This window comes from Paramormyrops kingsleyae, chromosome 22 (assembly GCF_048594095.1).
Source record: "Paramormyrops kingsleyae isolate MSU_618 chromosome 22, PKINGS_0.4, whole genome shotgun sequence".
NCBI classification, from domain to species: Eukaryota; Metazoa; Chordata; class Actinopteri; order Osteoglossiformes; family Mormyridae; genus Paramormyrops; species Paramormyrops kingsleyae.
Window position 1 is genome coordinate 6,409,654 of NC_132818.1, and position 20,072 is coordinate 6,429,725.

At 43.1% G+C, this 20,072-nt stretch overlaps 1 protein-coding gene across 2 annotated transcripts; it reads left to right on the top strand.

Annotated features, from left to right (window-relative positions):
- LOC111843240 (lutropin-choriogonadotropic hormone receptor-like) lies at window positions 1-15,075 on the top strand. Of its 2 annotated transcripts, none has more exons than XM_072704963.1 (10): window positions 1-905; window positions 4,376-4,522; window positions 5,565-5,639; window positions 6,065-6,139; window positions 8,249-8,323; window positions 8,948-9,028; window positions 10,487-10,555; window positions 11,736-11,810; window positions 12,544-12,729; window positions 12,919-15,075. In XM_072704963.1, the coding sequence occupies exons 1-10, from the start codon at window positions 715-717 to the stop codon at window positions 14,039-14,041; spliced, it is 2,097 nt and encodes a 698-aa protein (XP_072561064.1). In that variant the 5' UTR covers window positions 1-714; the 3' UTR covers window positions 14,042-15,075. The 2 variants fall into 2 exon arrangements, with proteins under 2 accessions (XP_072561064.1, XP_072561065.1); XM_072704964.1 differs by having other exon boundaries at window positions 4,376-4,447.
- Window positions 15,076-20,072: the final 4,997 nt, after the last annotated feature.

Below are 20,072 nucleotides of genomic sequence, written 5' to 3' on the forward strand. Positions count from 1 at the left end.
AGGAAAAACACGAAACAACGTTTGCTCCTTATCGGCAGTGCGGGGCTCCAAGGTCTCGGATCATCGTTTCTCTTCTCCCGACTCCAGCTGCTGTCAGAGTCTCGCGTTCTCCTCCAGCACAGAGACGCCGCAGTCTTCCGGAATGACCGCGGCACAGCGCGCTCACATCGCCCCGGACGCAGAGGTGACGGCCAGGGGACTTACAGGCCTGCCCGCTGTTCAGGTGTAGTCTGGCTCCAAAAACTGTGGATAGAAAACTTTCCTGCACGTCTAGGAACCGTTTAGACGCAAATGTGTACGTGTAACTGCCGTGAATGTGAATTTACATACATTGCGTACAAATAATCAGCGTATTTATGTAGATACTGTATTCATATATGCATACATACACGTGAAGGCGCTTCAAGATGTGAGGAGTAGATACACACATTGTACTGTATATAGTCACAGTGTAGCTATAAGAAACGGTTACACATATTTTGTGTGCATATATCCGCTGTGCACAGTTTACATGCATAACATCTATGTTTGCAGTGCTGCAGAAATGCGACCAGTGTGTTAGTGAGTCATGGTCCGCATGCAGCTCCCCTGATATGTAACCTCCGCGTACATCCGCACAGCGTGTCTGTGTGACCGCTGTCTACGTGTAATTGCCGTGTGCCAGTGAGTACAGTGTATGTGTAAACGCACTGGCATGTAGAAGCACACGCCAAGATGCCGCGCCGGGATTCCTGCAGCACGCGCCGGTCTCCTGCAACGCTTCAGTTCTGCGTCCTGCTGATGGGGGCCCTGGGGGCTGCGGGGACCCCAGGCTGCACGAGCGACGCCAGCAGCTGCTCTTTCCTCTGCCAGGGAAGCGGCGTTCGGCACATGCCTGCCGGAATCCCGCCGAACACCACCAGCATGTGAGTAGCGTGTAGCACGCTAACCACTCAGACTTCCTCACTTTAAATAGAATCTCACATTCCATGGAACGTTGAAGTTGAAAGACTATCACTGATTTAGTGTTTTTGTTACCATGCCTGTACCCAGAAATGAATTTCAGGATGGGGGGTTGGATTCCAGCAAATTTTATTACCTGGTTAATGTCTGATCAGGAGCAAACAATCATTTCTTTGGAGGGGGGACAGTGGGGGGGTTCAAACTCGTAATTTTATTCCGTAGCTACGTGCCCGCTTTCACCGAGACTGAATTTGCTTCAGTAGGATAAAGCGATTAAAGACCTGAATTTCTTCGCTACAATTCAGCTTCCCGTGAGTAAAGGTGGTGGTATGGTGATGTTTTGTGCAGCTAAAGCATGTACATGTGATAACAACAAAAGCTTGTTCTCTCACTAAAATCCGAGGTTCAGTGAGCTTCATGAGAACAAGGTTTGAATTTGATGCACATAAAGATCATTTTAAAATTCTTTGTAAAAATTGCCGTTGGAGTCATTTTGAGTTGCGTTTTCATATGAGTTGGCTCATAATGACCCTGTGATGTATCCTGTAATACAGTCACTGCCAGCCTTTCAGACACATGTATTTATACAACATCTATTTTAAATACAAAATAATATTATTGAACTTTTATTTGATCGACTTTATTACAAATGATTAAGTAATTAGTATCAAAATACAGAAAATACTTTTCCCAAAACTGCATCTGTGATGACGTCGTCGTGTACACAAAGGACCGCGTTCGGTGGGTGAAAGGTGTTTGCATCAAATAGAGCAACACCGTAAGCACTTTAATACTCACCTTTACATATGTTTGTTACTGGTAGGGATAAGGTCCTTTTCTTCATTGTAGCATAACCTTCGTGCTAAAGTTAGCTAAAGGAAGCCATGAGCCCCCATAGAGCGTGATTACTAATTTATTTCTTTGATTCACCAAAGAAAATCTATGATGCAAGTAAGGAAGCAATTTTATCACTTAAATTACAGTAAAATAAATGTTTCTGATTAGTTAGTTAGTTCACTTTATTAAAGACACAAAAGTAGGTTCATAGCAAGGATAATAATAATAGTTACAGGCTTACATAAAGGCTAAAACGTCAATAGTTCCACAAAGCAGAATAAAACCTGACGGAACTCAGTGTGGGGTTTGTCAAAGACATGATTATGCTGTTTTTAGAGCTCATCAGCCCACACATACAACTGTACATGAGGTTCCGTAATACAGCATAGCTTGTGGGCACACCGACACTAACAAACAATAAACTTGCACTGCACCACTGCCACAGTGAGTTTCCGCTTTCTGCTTCGTTTGTAGCGCCTCCATAGATACTTTGAAAAGTGCAGTTTTCACAGAAACAGAACACATTCCAAAATTCGCGTATCAGCATGTTAGCACTGTACATTCTTTAAGAACGAAGTCAGGAAATACCAGTTTCCTGTCCTCCTTACTTCTTACAATTAGAAGATTGCTCTTCTTAACATTGTAAGTGATGTCAAACTCTGAGCCATACTGAAAGCAGACCCTGAGTAACTGTTGAAGGCCAGCACTATATGGACAGAAGATCACTAAATCATCTGCATACATCAAGTGGTTGATTATAGTCCCACCAACTACACACCCTGTTCCACAATCAATTAGGCGTTTTGACAAATCGTCCATGTAAACATTGAAAAGAAGAGGAGACAGAATGCTTCTTTGTCTAAGTCCATTACAGACCTTAAAAGGGACGGACACACAATTACCCCATTTAACATACATAGACTGGTAAGTATACCAAAAGGACAGAATCCTAATTAAGGACTTGGGAACCCCACTGTATTGTAACTTACAAAATAACTTCTCGTGATTTACCCGATCAAAGGCTTTTGAAGCATCAATAAAACCCATAAAAACAGTAACATTGTGCCTGTTATACAAATCCAAAATCTCTTTCAGAGCAAAAATACACATATCTGTACCATGTTTTAATTTAAAACCAAACTGATTATCAATGGTCAAGATAAAATGTTCCATTCTATTTAAGATAGTTCTTTCCAGAACCTTTGATAGAATACTAGCTAGAGCTATAGGCCGATAGTTATCTCTGCTACTTATTTTGCCAGCTTTATTCTATGAAATGGGCACTAATTTTACAGATAAAATGGAGTCAGGATAAAAGGCCATGAATTAAAAACCCTGTAAAACAGACGGCAAGCAGAGGGACAAGTTTCCTACTCGCAAATTTTAAGCGCTTTTGTTCTGATTCTGTCCTTATTACTTTTTTAGTTTGATTTGCCTTTATCTGGGTGTTCGCATTACTTTTTTGGACATATCTTCGCACTTCAAAATATTTGGTATTTTGTTCCATACCTTGTTAAACAGTGAAAAGCTGTTCCTCTCATGCATGGCCCAGCTGAGTCAGTGCGCAGGTGAAGGAGCAGATCAAACAGACCGAGGTAGAATGGAAGTTTGTGAGATGTATTTTTATATTTGAAAAGTTTATCTTGATACATTGCATTGCTGTATTTTTAAGTTTGTTTTAATACACTTATGTTTAAGGTATTTTGGATTTAAAAACAAAGTACATTTTGCTCTATTTAGGCCCATCTCTGCTATCATTACCGTGGTACTAACACTGAGATATCTACATGGACCATGTAATAAGCAAGAGCAAAAGACAATGAAGAAACAGGAAGCGAGAATTCACCATCAAACTGTGATGCTAGCTCAGTGTCAATCTGTACATTGGCAGAAAGAATACAGCTTAACTGAAGTTAAAATGGAGTGAACAGGAATTGATGCTCATGATCACAGAACTGCTTTGGCAAACAGGCTGCCGCCACAGATCTCACACTGCAACACTGCAAACAGGCTGCCGCCGCCACAGATCTCGCACTGCAAACAGGCTGCCGCCACAGATCTCACACTGCCACACTGCAAACAGGCTGCTGCCTCCACAGATCTCACACTGCAAACAGGCTGCCCCCGCCACAGATCTCACACTGCATTGCTTATTTTATTTGGACTATAAATGTCACTGTTAGTTGCTTGATGGTCTTTACAATATAAAATGTTTACATTAAACACGAAATCTACTACTGAGTTTGATGGCCCATCCTGAGTTGTTCCTTGCCTTGTGCCCGCAGCCTCCAGGATAGGCTCTGGACCCTCAGTGACCCTGAATAAGACAAGCAGTTACATAAAATAGATGGATAGACTGATGGATGGATGGATGGATGGACAGATAAAAAGAAGAAAGGAAGAATAAGAATAGGGACTATTCCACACTGATGTGGCAAAAATGAAAGACATGACCTTCGGCGTAGTGTTCAGGGAGCGATAGCGTCCCCGGGAGATTCAGGCCATCGACGTTCTGCCGTAAACACAGACTGATGGATTGTTTCTTTGACTGATTGATGATTTGAGGATTGCCTGATTTTCCTCTGTCTTTCTGCAGTGAGCTGAAGCTGACGAAGCTGCAAGCCCTCCCTCCCCAGGCATTCTATGCACTTCAGAAGCTTCACAGGATGTACGCCCGACTCCCCCCCCCACCTAACCACTGCCATAACATCACACTGCATCTCCACTGCGTCTCCATGCCAGTGTGCGGTTTGTACTGAAACAGGAATGCAGACCACTGTACTTGTATCAACCTGTCCACGGAGAGTTGTTCTTATAATAATACAGATATATTTATATACTTAATAGATTTCTATGTCTTGTTAAACTTTTAACTAGCATGAGTAACATGGAGATTTGCAACTTGCATTTCACAAATTACTTATTAATATCACACATACATCCAAATTACCTAACGAAGTTTGCTGACATTTAGGGCTGTCCAACTTTTAAAAATCAGTATTTAGTCTTGTGAGCATGTTTAGTCTTTGACCTGGAACACTGAGTATTTTGGCTTACTGTGTCCAACACGTTTAAGAGGTGGACAAGATACAAAGAATCATTTTCAAAGCAAAGTCATCCAGAGAGGCATCATCCAAAGGATTATAAAGTACATTTATTTTTTACATTATTGTTGAGGTTTATATTACTAATCTGTGAGGATTTAATATGACGCTGCTTAATTATCAAGTCACATCCTTTGAATTTTTATACCTATTGTCTGACTCTAAACCTTATCTGTAAAGCTACACATTTGTGACATTCTAGCAGGAAACAAGAACAACAACAATACTAATACTACTGCTACTTATTCGACTACTACTACTAATAAAAATTATGATTATTATTATTAATATACATTAAAAACCAGCATGACAAACAAACATAGTAATTGAACTTCTTCTACTGACTGACAGAGATGATGCAATATCTTCATATTTTACGAGGGACAGAATGACAGATTCAGATCTTAGGTTACGCGTCATGCAGGTTTACATACTGATCCCATGTTCGTTTATCAGTAATCAGTCATGACAAATCATGTATTTCATGCAGTAATTACATTAGTTTATGATTTATACTGAGTTACTTGTACCTTGTCAAGTAAAGTGTTACCAGTTATACTGAAAATGTGCCTATATATCATGCTACTGATGATGGATGTCATTTGGTTCATAACAAATTTCTTGTGGTCTTCTTTTGGTCTTCTTGTGGTCTTCTTGTGGTCTTCTTGTGATCCTGTTCAGTGAAGTGTCCAAAAATGGATTCCTGGAGCGCATAGGAGCGCAGGCATTTGCTGACCTGTCCGAGCTAGCGGAGCTGTAAGTAGCTTCCCTAATATGCGCCTCCCTAATGCACGCTTCCCTGATGCGCGCCTCCCTAATGCGCGCTTCCGTAATGCGCGTCTCCCTGATGCGCGCCTCCCTAATGCGCGCTTCCGTAATGCGCGTCTCCCTGCTGCGCGCATCCCTAATGCGCGCTTCCGTAATGCGCGTCTCCCTGCTGCGCGCCTCCCTAATGCGCGCTTCCGTAATGCGCGTCTCCCTGATGCGCGCCTCCCTAATGCGCGCTTCCGTAATGCGCGTCTCCCTGATGCGCGCCTCCCTAATGCGCGTCTCCCTGATGCGCGCCTCCCTAATGCGCGCTTCCGTAATGCGCTATCACAGTGTGCATTCTGCCCATTCTAGCCTAATCTCAATCAACCCATCATGCGGCGTCGATTTCAATCACTTATTTCTTTTTACAGAACAATCACTAATTCAAGACATCTGGCTATCATTGACAAAGACGCCTTCTGGAATCTGCCAAAATTGAAATATTTGTGAGTGTTATTTATTTGTATAAGTTTGACTTTTAAAATCAATTTTACTTCTCCCATCTTACACGTGAAACCACAAAACCGCAGAAGGTCTTGGTTTTTAGTGTGGTGTGTAGGTATCAGCTTCTCATACCTCTGCATGTTTAATTCTTTTTATATATGTGTCTATTATATGTCAAGTGAGAATAAAATTAAAAGCTGAAAAGCACAGAGTGACCAAACAGACTCAGATGAAATAAAGTCTTCTAACAGTATTACAAAATACAAAAAATGATAGATGACGCGACTGCAATAGGTATGCATGAGTATCTACAGACCACGGAATGGTGCATGAAAACAAGTCACATAGCAGCTGATTCTGGGTCAGATCCGTCCACATCTCCTTAAATATACGTATGATCAGTCACTTACCAGATGTGTAGCTGATGCACTAAGAATCTTTGGGGCGATCGCCCCACATAGCAAGATGAGTCTGAACCCAATCCGGGCCAAATGTTGTTCAGAAATCACCACAGATCTGTAAGCTGGATCTGGCCGGGCCCATATCTACACCAGAGTAAAAAGTTACACTCAGAGCTGGTTAATGCCGGTGCAGGAAGTGGCTTGGTGGGCTAAGTCTCTGGCCTGTAAGTGGAAGGGTGTGGGTTCGAGCCCTGGCTTCTACAGGGGATGCTGCCCTTTAGCTGACCTCTGTACTGTGACCCCCCCCAGTTTATGGAGAATAAGATGGGGTCAGTGAGGAGAAGCATTCCAGTGTACTTGTGCTAATAAGCCATGTTTCTTTGTTAAATGTGGTTAAATGTTTTCCAGTCTGACTGCTGACCAGTTTTGCCCCAGGATCCCCCCTTAGGCTACAGTATGTGGGTGGTGATTGGCTCAGAGGGCTAAGTCTCTGTGCTCGTGAGCTAAAGGTCCCCGGTTTGAGGCCCTGCCCTGGTGGAATGATTGTGTGTGTGCATCCTTGACCAGGGCCTTTAACTGTGCTGTATGGTGTAGATGAAGCATAGCTGTGCAATTAATTCTTCCCCAGGACCCTAACTAAGGGTCCTGTTACACACTTATAATAAATACTTTATTCACAGAAGTACAGCTACACATCACATCTCTTTACTTACCCCATCTTGTGCTCCATAGCTTTGAGGTCAGAGTACAGGAAGCACTCCTGTAGCTGGGGGTTAAAGGCCTTACTCAAGGGCCCACAGACACACAACCATGGACCTCCTGTGCACGAGCACAGAGACTTAACCATCTGAGCCACTCACCAGCCACATATACTAAGGGAGGATCCTGGTCAGACTGGTAAACATTAGTCTGAGCCACATTTAACACAGAAATGAAACATGCTTTATTAGCACAAGTACATTGGTGCACTTCTCTTTACTGAACCCTTTATACACTGCATAGCTTTGGGGGGGGGGGGGGGGGGGGGCACAGAGACACCTAACACATAGAGCACACTACTGATGCCGGGGCTTGAATCAGCAACCTTCTGATCACAGGCACAGAGCCCTAGCCCACTGAGCCACTAACTGCACCTGTTTGGGTAGGATCTGAATTTACCTTCTGACTCTGGTGCAGATACAGGCCAGATCAGGTAACATTCAATGTGAATCTGGCCCATATATGGTCCTGATCTGTTAGAAATCCAGAATGTGGATTCAGACCAGTATTGGTGCGTTGTGTAAAAAGACACTGGGCCAGATCCGGTTTACGGACCTGCAGTAATTTCTGAACAACATTTGGCCCGGATTCGGTTCAGACTCATCTTGCTATGTGGGAAAGAATGGAGTATGCATTTGCATATTCATAAAAAAGGATAATCCGTACATATTCAATGTACTTCCTATGTTTAAAGTGTATACTACATAAATCTGCCAGCAAACTAATTTAATCAGAATTGGTAATGCTTGGTCTTGCTGGTCTACATGTTGTATACAATTTTAAATTGCCGAGTAGTAAATGTTCTGCATGCTTGTTAGTTCACGCTTAGAACGGCATTTTTTTATGAATTACATAAAATTCCACATTAAGCGACATGAGAACGAGCCCATGTTTATGCTTCTGTCTGGACACATCGATTTGTTCAGTACAAATGTGTTTGTGCATTTCCAGATCAATCTCCAACACCGGCCTCAAGCTGCTCCCCGACGTCTCGAAGATCAACTCTGCAGCATTTGACTTCTTATTGTATGTCTCTGTATGCTTAATCGTACTGCGTGTGCATGTGATGGTCCTGTCATTTCTGCACAAGAATTAACGTATTTGCACAAATGTTTCTTCTAAGTTGTGCTTCTGAGTTAGAAGGTTTTATCAGATACTTCTGAAACAAGAGCTTTTCGTCTTAAATAACACAAAGCCTGGGCTATTAAACATCCTGAATGAAGATGAATATTATCACAAAGATCCTCAGCACCTTTCCGAAAGTCATTCCCTTCCATGGATTTAAACCTTACGCCATAAGCAGTCTAACTCCACATCACTTTACTAATATTTGTAATAGTATTTGCTTATTAGTACATTACTCAGGAAAACTTTGAGTGTACTTACCATTATTAACTAATTAGTTAACTGTTAACTAATATAGTGCAAGAATGGAATATGAACTGTCTTAATTGATTAATGATGAACGAGCATGGGATCAGTATGTAACTAACACTTAGTTACTGGTCAATTAATGCATTAAGTAAGCATGTATTGCTACATTATTCATGTCCCCTCAAGTAAAGTGTTACCCATTTTTCGATGCTCTTGTAACCATTGATAACTACACTGAAGCAGAATGGATGACGTATGGACTGGCTTTGCTTGCAGTGACCTCCAGGAGAACATGCACATAGAAACCCTCCCCTCAAATGCGTTCCTGGGGCTGAGCACAGATGTCATTAAGGAGCTGTGAGTAAAGAGCTTTGCTTCAGCTCGCCGTCACAAACCTGCTCAGGGTGATTTTATCTGCCCAGAAAGCAGCCAGTCCATAACAATAACATTTATTTTCCTTCTCTGTCACTCATAATTAATACAGTCAAACCTCGGATTGCGAGTCACTTGGTTTGTGAGTGTTTTGAAAGACGAGCAAAATTTTAAAATAAATTTTAACTTGATAAACGAGCGAGGTCTTGCAATACAAGTATTATGTATACGCTTTGTCTGCCTAGTGTCACGTGATCACAACTGAGCTGATGGTTCTTCTCTCTCTCTCGCTACGGGATTGTGGGTAATCGTCTCCCATGCTCGGTCTCAGTCGGCGTGTCTCTCGTATAGTCAAAATTTAGTAGATAAGCACCACCCAAATAAGGGCGTAGCAGTCCAAGCGATGAATCTGTTTAACAACAATGCAATGTCCACATTTCCACAAAATTGAAAAGGAGGCAGAAGCGGCTGTCATAGGATAGGTTCCTTGTTAAAGTCGCACAGAAAGAAAAAGATTCCAGTGAACCAACAGATAGCAGTGATTCCATTAGTTATAGTGAAAGTCGTCCTACAAAATAACCCTCCTCTTCTCCTCTCTCTTGTCTCCCTCACACCATCTATAATTCTTGTCAAAGGTAAAGTGCAGGTCAATTTGTTTTATGTATTTTTACTTTATATTTTGTATTTGTCACGGTACGGGATGAAGGCGAGCAGGGAAGCAGGGAAACGGAGCCAGGGAGTCGGGTAAAGCGGGGATTTATTGGGCAGGACAGGACTGGGGAAGCAGGACGGCAAACAAAGGGTAACACTACAATGACTAATCTGGGGAAGACTGACTCAGACGAGGACTAAATACACATGACAAGCTAGACTTAACAGGACACAGGCAATCACAATTAGGGCTGAACACGAGGTAACGAGGTGGGCGTGGCACACATCGGGAACGGACGGAGCGGGGCGTGACAGTATTCATGACTTTTTAGTGAATATTTTTGGATTGTGGAACGGATCATCTAAGTTTTCATTATTTCTAATGGGAAAATTCGCTTTGATATATGAGTGCTTTGGATTATGATCATGTTTCTGGAACGAATTATGCTCACAATCTGAGGTTTTACTGTATGTATGTGTATATATATATGTGTATATATATATATAAACCTGTTAATGGCCCAGTGGCTCCTGCACTCCAAAGGTGTGTAGTTACAGAAACCGCCATTTCTAAACTGCCTGTTGTGAATGACTGTGGGTGCGAGCTGCATATATGTGTGTATACAACGGACTGGCATCTCATTCAGGGCATTCCCGAGCCGTGGGCCTGGTGAAGCCTGAGATAGACCAGCACAAGTGACTGGAAGATGGATGGATGGATGGACGTGAAGAAGTGACTGAAGAGGGAAGAACACCAGGTTCTTTTAATAATCCCACTACACCTCCCCACAGGAGACTGACCAGAAACGGGATCAAGGAAATACAAAGCCACGCTTTCAACGGCACAAAGATGCAAAAACTGTGAGTGCCCCGTTCCTGCTTATTTACACATCGCACATTTTATAGCAGCACCCCTTAGCATCTTAACATGCGATTCAGGAGAAACAGGCGAGACACACCAGGCAGGTGATGAAATAGGGGAACAAGGGGGAGACGAATCACATGGGAGATGCGTACCCCTGTGAAGAAGGTAAAATAATGAGTAAGAAGCAGCTGCCAGACGAAATATACCATAAGTTACCAATTATACAGGGAAATTCACATTGCTGACAGACGGAATATACCATAAGTCACCAAAATAGGGGAGAATTCACATTGCTCTATAACAAAAACCTTTTACATACTTCACACTCTTTACATGACCGAATTTTTAAAAATCTTACTGGCAGACGTTATTACACAACTATAACTAAAACTTTCAGAAGCACTGAAGTTTGGTGAAATGTAACATATGCTATTTACTTTGCTACACATGAGACAGGTGTGACGTGTGGACAGGAGGGACAGAGGAGACAGGTGTGACGTGTGGGACAGAGGAGACAGGTGTGACGTGTGGGACAGAGGAGACAGGTGTGACGTGTGGACAGGAGGGACAGAGGAGACAGGTGTGACGTGTGGGACAGAGGAGACAGGTGTGACGTGTGGACAGAGAAGACAGGTGTGACGTGTGGGACAGAGGAGACAGGTGTGACGTGTGGGACAGAGGAGACAGGTGTGACGTGTGGACAGGAGGGACAGAGGAGACAGGTGTGACGTGTGGGACAGAGGAGACAGGTGTGACGTGTGGACAGAGAAGACAGGTGTGACGTGTGGGACAGAGGAGACAGGTGTGACGTGTGGGACAGAGGAGACAGAGGAGACAGGTGTGATGTGTGGGACAGAGGAGACAGAGGAGACAGGTGTGACATGTGGGACAGAGGAGACAGGTGTGACGTGTGGGACAGAGGAGACAGAGGAGACAGAGGAGACAGGTGTGACGTGTAGGACAGGTGTGACGTGTGGACAGGAGGGACAGAGGAGACAGGTGTGACGTGTGGACAGGAGGGACAGAGGAGACAGGTGTGACGTGTGGACAGGAGGGACAGAGGAGACAGGTGTGACGTGTGGACAGGTGGGGCAGGTGTGACATGTGGGACAGGTGGGGCAGGTGTGGCTCATTAGATATGAGCTGATTCTCTGCTTTCCTCTTTTCCTACACAAGGTCTCTCATGGGAAATCAGTTGCTGAAACACATCCATAGCCAAGCCTTTGTAGGAGCCCAGGGCCCCGTCGTGCTGTAAGCAGTGTTTCTGCCTGGTTCTTCCCACATAACCCGCTAACCAACATGCCCCTTACTGGTATGGGGGTAACACCAGTGAACTCCTCGTCACTGAAAGCTGCAGCTTTAGTCTGTTGTCAATATGTCCTGCCCATGGCTTATTTGCTGTTTCTATACTGTCTGTTTCTCTAATGTGCCAGATTGCTCCAAAATAACAATCGATCAAATTTGAAAATACAGAACCAGTCAAAAATGTGGAGAGTGATAGTTTCGCATCACATGACCTGGCCACCTGACCTAAACACAGTAAAAATGGTTTTGGAGGAGTTTGCCCAGAGAGTGAAGGAAATGCAGCCAATGAGCACTCAATATATATATGGGACCACCTTCAGAACCAATGGAAAAGCATCCCAGGAGGCCACCTCATGAAACTGACGTAGAGGAGACAGTAGGGTCAGCCACTCCCTGGGGCAACTGGGGTTAAGGGTCTTTTTGTTTGATACATTTTTGGTCAGTGCATAATTCCCTATGTCATATTTTATAGTTTTGATGTCTTTGTGATTATCCTAGAATGAAGAGAATAGTACAAATAAACCTTTCTATGCGTAGGTGTGTCCAAACTTTTGACTGGTACTGTAAGTATACAGCACACTATAGTTTCAAGCATTTGGCGCCTTGCTTTGCTGTTTGTGATAGTGCCACAAACATTCTGCTGATGTGTGATCACTGCCCCATGGTAACTGTGGCGCAGGGACGTGTCGCACACTGCAGTCAGTGTCCTACCGGAGAAGATCCTGAAGGACATCAAGGTCCTGATAGCAAAAGCGGCAGAAAGGCTGAAGAAGCTGCCCAGGCCGGACCTCTTCACCCAGCTGACCGAGGCCAACCTTACCTTTCCCAGCCACTGCTGCGCCTTCGCCAGCTCCAGGAAAAACTCGTAGGTGGCCGCTGTTAGCAACCGAAGCGTCCAGGTGGAAATCTGCACTGGAGCTAGTTCACATGCTTGGCTAATATGGTCGCGTGACAGTTTGTATCTGTGCTCACAAGAGCTGTGTTAACCTCAGATTATGTGTGTGTATCGCTGTGCTGATATAACAGTTAATTTGCATGCGTTTGCACGTTCCAGGTCCATGGCAAGCTCCCTGTGCCACCTCCCTCAGATCCAGCAAGATGAGCCGTATTTCTTCCGGGATTTTTGCTGGAACGCTAACAGGGTGATGTGTTTCCCAAAGCCGGATGCTTTCAACCCCTGTGAGGACATCATGGGCTTTACCTACCTGCGCATACTTATCTGGTTCATTAGCGTGCTCGCTATCATAGGGAACCTGGCTGTGTTGACGGTGCTGCTCAGTAGCCGCTACAAGCTAACCGTGCCGCGCTTCCTCATGTGCCACCTGGCTTTCGCCGACCTCTGTATGGGCGTTTACTTGATCCTCATCGCCGGCGTCGACGTCCACACTCGCGGACGCTATTACAACTACGGTGTGGACTGGCAAACGGGGTCCGGCTGCTCCATCGCCGGCTTCCTCATCGTCTTCGCCAGTGAGCTGTCGGTGTATACGCTGACTGCCATCACCCTGGAGCGCTGGTACACCATCACCTTCGCCCTGCGGCTGGACCGGCGCCTGCGGGTGCGCCACGCCTGTGCCGTGATGGCCGCTGGCTGGCTTTTCGCCTCGATAGCTGCCCTGCTGCCCATCGCCGGTGTCAGTAGCTTTTCCAAGGTGAGCATCTGCTTACCCATGGATGTAGAGACGGTGGCCTCTCAGGCCTACGTGGTGGCGCTCCTCCTGCTCAACGTGGCCGCCTTCCTGGTAGTTTGCGTCTGCTACCTGTGCATCTACCTGTCGGTGCGCAAACGTACCTTCGTGCCCGCCAGCGCCGACATGCGGGTAGCCAAGAGGATGGCCGTGCTCATCTTCACCGACTTCCTGTGTATGGCTCCCATCTCCTTCTTCGCCATCTCGGCTGCCCTCAAGCTCCCGCTCATCACCGTCTCACATGCTAAAGTGCTGCTGGTTCTCTTCTATCCAATCAACTCTTGCGCCAACCCGTTCCTCTATGCCTTCTGCACTAAGACCTTCAAGAGGGATTTCTTCATCCTGGCAAGCCGTTTTGGCTGTTTCAAAGCCCGGGCACAGATGTACCGTACAGAAACATCCTTGTTACAGAATGGCGGCTCGACTCCCACCCCCAAGACATGTGAAGGTACCCTCTATTCACTGGTGCCCATCAACCATTCGCACTGAGCCACACACATACCCCAAAAAGATCACACTCTTCTACATCCTATGAGAATACAAGTTTTTCATGCCTGTGGTTATATGAAGACTTTCTGATATCATCTCTGTAGCAGTATGGATTTTAAGAGGATGATCTGTATGTTTATCTCAGGTTTTCACAGCAATTCAACGGCTCCATGGAAGTCATTTTACTAAGCTAAAATAGAACGCTAGAAGCAAAAGAATTTGGCCGCCTACATTAACACCCACACATTATGTGAAGCTTGAGACCTGTGATGCTCTATCATTGCTGATTTCTTGTATTTGGGACGTGTATTGGCACATTAAATGCAAGTTCTTATGGTGGAATGGTTCAGCATTTTCATGAGGTTGTGGAGCTCTTTATAGACTTCATAGACAAAGTGTTTCTGTAGTGTTACAAATAATGGGTGTACTCTAGCCTACAATTAGTCGGTTTGGTAACACTTCAGGGGGCACAAAAAAATGTAGTACTACGCTCTTACTTAATGCATTAATTAACCGGTAATTAATGTTACGTACTGATCCCATGTTCATTCATCATTAATTAATCATGACGGTTCATGTATTTGAAGTGTTTCATACAGAAACTATATTAGTTCATGATTTGTTCTCGAGTGGTGCCTGTATTGATGATATGCATACGGTGGTGCTGACGTAAAATCTCAGCCAGCTAAAGTAATGCTGATAACGTTTATCAGCTAGCGGCAGCTAATGTTACAGGGCAAAATGGTTTGTTCACATTTTAAATGTCATTGTCTGATTTTGTAAAACTGCATTGTTCATGTTTGCCTGCTTAGGCACAATGGCTACAGTGTTTTTAAGTACCTTGTAATTTAATGTAATTGCCTTGTCATTGCGGGAAAAAAAAACATTAATCTGTGTGTGTCCACATGAAACATGACTGAATGTACGATGTCTCTGTTTATCTTTTCTCTCCATGCCCCTTTGAATGCATAATCTATAAGCTTGTTCTGTATATTAATCATTTTCAAAATAAAAATTAATTAATGAAAATTAAATTATTAGAAGACGAAAATAAAAATGGCAGGTAATAATAGATTATAATGAAATTTTTATGAAAGTGACAGACAATGCAGGGTGACCACGTTTGCTTTGCAAAAAACACCAGCAGGACACAAAGAGAGGCATCAATATGCACACAGAAAGTATTCTGGCTGTAGAAAGCAAATGTTACAATGAAACAAAGTGAAATTCCCTAGGAGAATGAGAAAGTCTACGCAGCCTCTGCTTGAGACGTATAGTTTGATGCTCTTTTTGTATATGATGTATGGCACGACACCTGAATAATGTGACTAACGCACTGAAAAACGTCATAATTAGTCAGTTGTTGTTACACTGTATGAGCACTGGAAATGGAGCACTGGAAATGAAACAGCTGGTTGACTGAATGTAGAAGAGCATGTGCATGTTAGCGGATTGTAGCCTGACTTCATCTTTCATCCTCCAAGATGGTCCGGCCTTCAAATTTGGCCAAAATTAGCAACTGCTTTACGAATTCAAGGTTTCAGATGTTTGCCAATTCTTTAATCCCCACCAAAGGGGACTATTCTCTTCCCCTATGTTCTTCACACCTTGACCGGTAGTGACAACATAAAACATTTTGTTAGGACATGGTCTCCTTGGTGACTGAATACAAGGCTGCTCTCTGATGGAGACTTATCTCACAACAAATTGATATTTTCCTGTTTTTAAATAACCCCCCCCCCCCCCAGATGTGTCTGCTTCAGTGTTGTGAGAAGCACTGAAGGCTTATATCAGAGGGGAAACTGTTTCATATGCAAGCTATTAGAAAAAAAAAACTCTGGAAGGAGAAATCAGCATTTTTAACACCGTACTTAGCAGAACTTGACAATCTGCTAGCGTCGATAAGGGCGGCACAGGCAGAGTATGACACTCTCATGTCTCAACTCCTAATGCAAAAAACCTGCTACTATTACTGTATGAGCACGGTGACAAATAGCCAATTAATGGCACACCAGCTGCGACACACTGCTTTATCTCATCAAATTCCAGATTCAAACCAACTCAGGCTGTGCTACAGATCTGGAAGATGTATGGCTATACGTCATATTCTCCAGATTCCGATCGTTTCCGATAGTTTTGGTCATCACCTCACTGGAACAATGCACTTTTAACACTTCAGATACACCTATTGCTTTATCCAAACTTACCACAGCTGTGTCCACTCTGCAAAGTGGTAAATGTCCAACATCGGATGGATTTCTATCAGGGTTCTATAAAAAAAATGTTGTCCCCAGATCCCTGTCAGACTGTCCATGTTTTTGCTCCCTCCCAGCACCCAGTAGCAAAAACGTGGACTATCTGGGGCTCCCCAAGGACTGGGTTGGGAGACACTGTTAAAGTCTCCCTTTCTGCACTTGCCCAGGAACTGTAGCTGTCCAACATACATGCTTCCGTTCTGGCTGCCTTCTCTGTTCTTCATTTGGCCAGATATCTGGTTATATATCGAATCTGAGCAAATATTTAATATTTAATATAAAAACAGCTGCCGAGAGATACCGCTTACATAACCCCACTTTAAGATTGCAGGCAGATAACTTCACTTATCTCAGCTTAACTATTACACATAAATTCCAAAATCTCTTCAAGGATAACTGTCCCACTGTTGACTGGGATTCAGCATAATCACAAGCACTGGTCTATTTTGAGTCTCTATCTAGTAGGCAGAGTTAATGTTATCAAAACGAATGTTCTACCATGTTCAAAAATCAAAATGAATGTTCTCTGTGTCGAAGCATTCCAGTGTTTATTCCTCAGGGTTAGGGTTAGGGTTAGGGTTTTGCAAAGTTGCCAGCTTAGTTTTGCAATTTGTCTGGGAAAATCATACCAAGAGTGTGTAAAATATCAACAAAAACCAAAGATATTAGAAGCATTAACTTTACCCAGTTTTAGACTTTATTATTGGCTTGTAATATTAGAATTTTTAACATTGGCTTAGATCAGAGACCCTTAACTTTCCCCCCAAATGGGTAGCCATGGAGACAAATCCAGTATGTTTAAAACCCCCGCTCACTGTGCCTCATCTTATCCTTCAGAATGTAATTGTCAGGATTTCTCTCACGATCTGGGTTCGGTTTAAGTGCCCCTTTGTCCCGCAGTCACACTCCGTGGCTAATCACGCCCCCCCCCCCCCCCCCCCCCCGTCTGCATACACGGCTTTCTTTACTTTGGTTTAGATTAGGTGTGTGACAGTTAAAAGACTTGTATACTCACAACGTGTTGGCCTCTTTTCACCAACTCAGATAAATATTCTCTTCCTAAGCAGCTTTTTTTAGATACAAGTTCAAAGTTTTGTTTGTGCCAAATTCCCCAGATTCCTTTTCGTGGGGAAGGACACGCATCTTGATTACTTCTTGTTTACTGCAGCTGTTTTTCTGAAAGGTCTAACACAGTTCATCTTCTGTGCCCTCAAACCTCGGGACTCAGGAGAGAAAATATCAGATAATCTCTGGATGGATATTTTAAGTTGTGGGCGTAATTCCTCTATCTGCACAAGACGTGGCCTCTTACAATACAAACTTGTTCATTGTACTTATTACACCATGGTTAGACTCTAAGACAGAGGTAGGTATCCCTGATCCCAGAGTGCCAGGGTCCAGCACTCTCCTGCCGATCTTATTCACAAGTTCTGGCAATCTCAATGCTAGTGTAACTATTGCACAGACATTTTCCAAGCCATACAAAACATTACTGGAGAAACTGCACCAAATCCTTCTGCTGCTGTTCTTGGGATGTCGTTTTCATCTTCTCTTTCGTCAGTGCGAAAGAGAAGCTACCCTGATATCCAGATATTAAATAATTCATTAGAAATCAAAGACCCCCCCCCCACCACCTCCTGTTTCTCTTAGACTTATACTAAAGGTCTCCTCCAAAAAAAAGTGGAAAACATGGCCCCCCCACTTCCAACATGTGAAAGCCATTAACCTTGTAAATGATCTAGACTGAAAGATCAATCCGGTAGATTGTGATTTCAGTGCAATAAAGGTGACCGTATGATTGCATGTAAGTTACATAAGTACACTGACCATGCAATAATCTACTATCCAACTCCTTTTTTCTTTATTCTTTTGTCTGTGTCTCTGCTGTTGATACACTCTGAATTTGATTGATTTGTCGTATTGTACTGTTGTTGTGTAGCGGGCATATTTGTTTATCCTCTGTTTTGGACAATCGATTGTTGTGTTTGAAAATCACAATAAGTAAAAAAAAAAAAAAAAAAAACAGTCAGTGACCAGTAGTATCACATATTTCTTTTATTCTGGCAGTTTCCTGCATATTTGACTGCCTTTCTCCGGTATGCCCATGTACTGTACGCGTCCGTGGGCAGAGCAATGCTGCAGAGAGGGATCGCCATTGTAGCACAGAGAAGATCCCTGTCATGCTGGCCTTATTCTGTGCATCCAAGGCCACAGTGACCACCAAATGGAATTCCAGGAGACTCTGTGGGGAATGAAATGCACTCAGTAGGTGCGAAAACACCTTAGTCGTTTATTTGGAACTTTTTGTGGTTTGGAAGATTCTCTAGTGCAATACATCTGTTATGTATCATTAAAGAAAGGATACGAAATACACAAACTAAGCAGGCCGCAATTACTATAAGTAAAAGCGGTAACCATAGTCATGTATTATATTAACTATAATATTGTGTAATATAATTAAGTTTGACAAGTGTGTGTTCCCTGGTCACCTGATTTATTTTCTGTCTTTGAAGCTTGATCAGACGAGGGCCGTGCATGTGCTGAAGAGACTGACTCTGCCACCAGAAACCTCGAAGATTCGTCAGTGTGAGTCTGACATCTAGTGGCAAGAGTCACCGCTTCTAAGCTCTTATCAGATATAATGGGACTTGAGGGAACTGAAGCGTACACCGTTCAGCCATAACATGCATGTGTGGCGTTTGAGGGAGAGATAGTGCCAGGATGCACTACGGGAAGAAGGCAGTAAGGTAAAACACAGCTGAGTGTGAAGCTTTTGTCGCCATCTGGTGTTCATTTAAGGAAGCAGTCGCCAAATTCCTCAACAGTATAAACAACTGTATTCAAAAGACATACTAAGCAAATACATAAATACTGTTGTAGATGGCTCATTTTAGTTCAACACATACAATGAACTTTTGATTTTTAATAAATAAAACATTGCAACAATTAAATTATTCTCAATTTAATAATATAAACATGTATTATGTGGGAGCCTAACCCTAACCCTATTCCTAACCCTAAACCTATTCCTAACCCTAACCATAACCCTATTAAAAGTAAAGAGGCATATGTGTTTCCATCAGAATAACAGACATGGGGTATTTTTATTGCACTATAAAGAGTGCAGACAATATAAGAATCACAAAGAATAAATATGTAATAAACACAAACTGCAGGGTAAAAGACTTATGGCAGCTGAAGTCAAAGTAGAACATCCTGCAAAATTAACAATATCTCAGATACTCAAAACACTAACCCTAACCCTAATCCTAACCCTTTCATACAACCAGGACAACCAAATCCACGTCTGATCTATCTAATTACTTTGAATTGAACAATATTACAGCTACATTTTAAAAATGGTCAAAGTACTTGTAGATGTAAATCAATTCCCTATGATAACATGTCTTTTGGTCATATATTGAGTGTCACAACCACTAATTTGAGCTACAAAGCCGCTTCTGTGTAACAAAAAGCATGGCGTTGGGTGTCTAATCAAACCTGTTGAATATGAAATTCAGAAACTGAATCCATTTTGGAAAGTGTGTAAATGTTTTTAAAATTAAATTATAATGCAAAACAATCAGACTGAATTAGTCTACATTTATCAATATGAAGAATTCGACATCTTACCCTGTGTAACTATTCAAAATGGCTCCTTACAAACCTTCAGAATTCAGGATCTTCAACCTCGGCTTACAGCACACAGTTTGTGAGGGGAGGGTTTGAGGGTGAACCCAACCGCTGGAGTGAGGTCCAGATCAGATTCAGACACC

Bases quoted from the DNA above. Each gene is read 5' to 3' on its own strand.
- LOC111843240 (XM_072704963.1), top strand. From the start codon at position 715: ATGCCGCGCCGGGATTCCTGCAGCACGCGCCGGTCTCCTGCAACGCTT. The intron at 5,640-6,064 runs GTAAGTAGCTTC...TTCTTTTTACAG, and splicing joins CTGTCCGAGCTAGCGGAGCT to AACAATCACTAATTCAAGAC. The intron at 11,811-12,543 runs GTAAGCAGTGTT...ACTGTGGCGCAG, and splicing joins GCCCAGGGCCCCGTCGTGCT to GGACGTGTCGCACACTGCAG.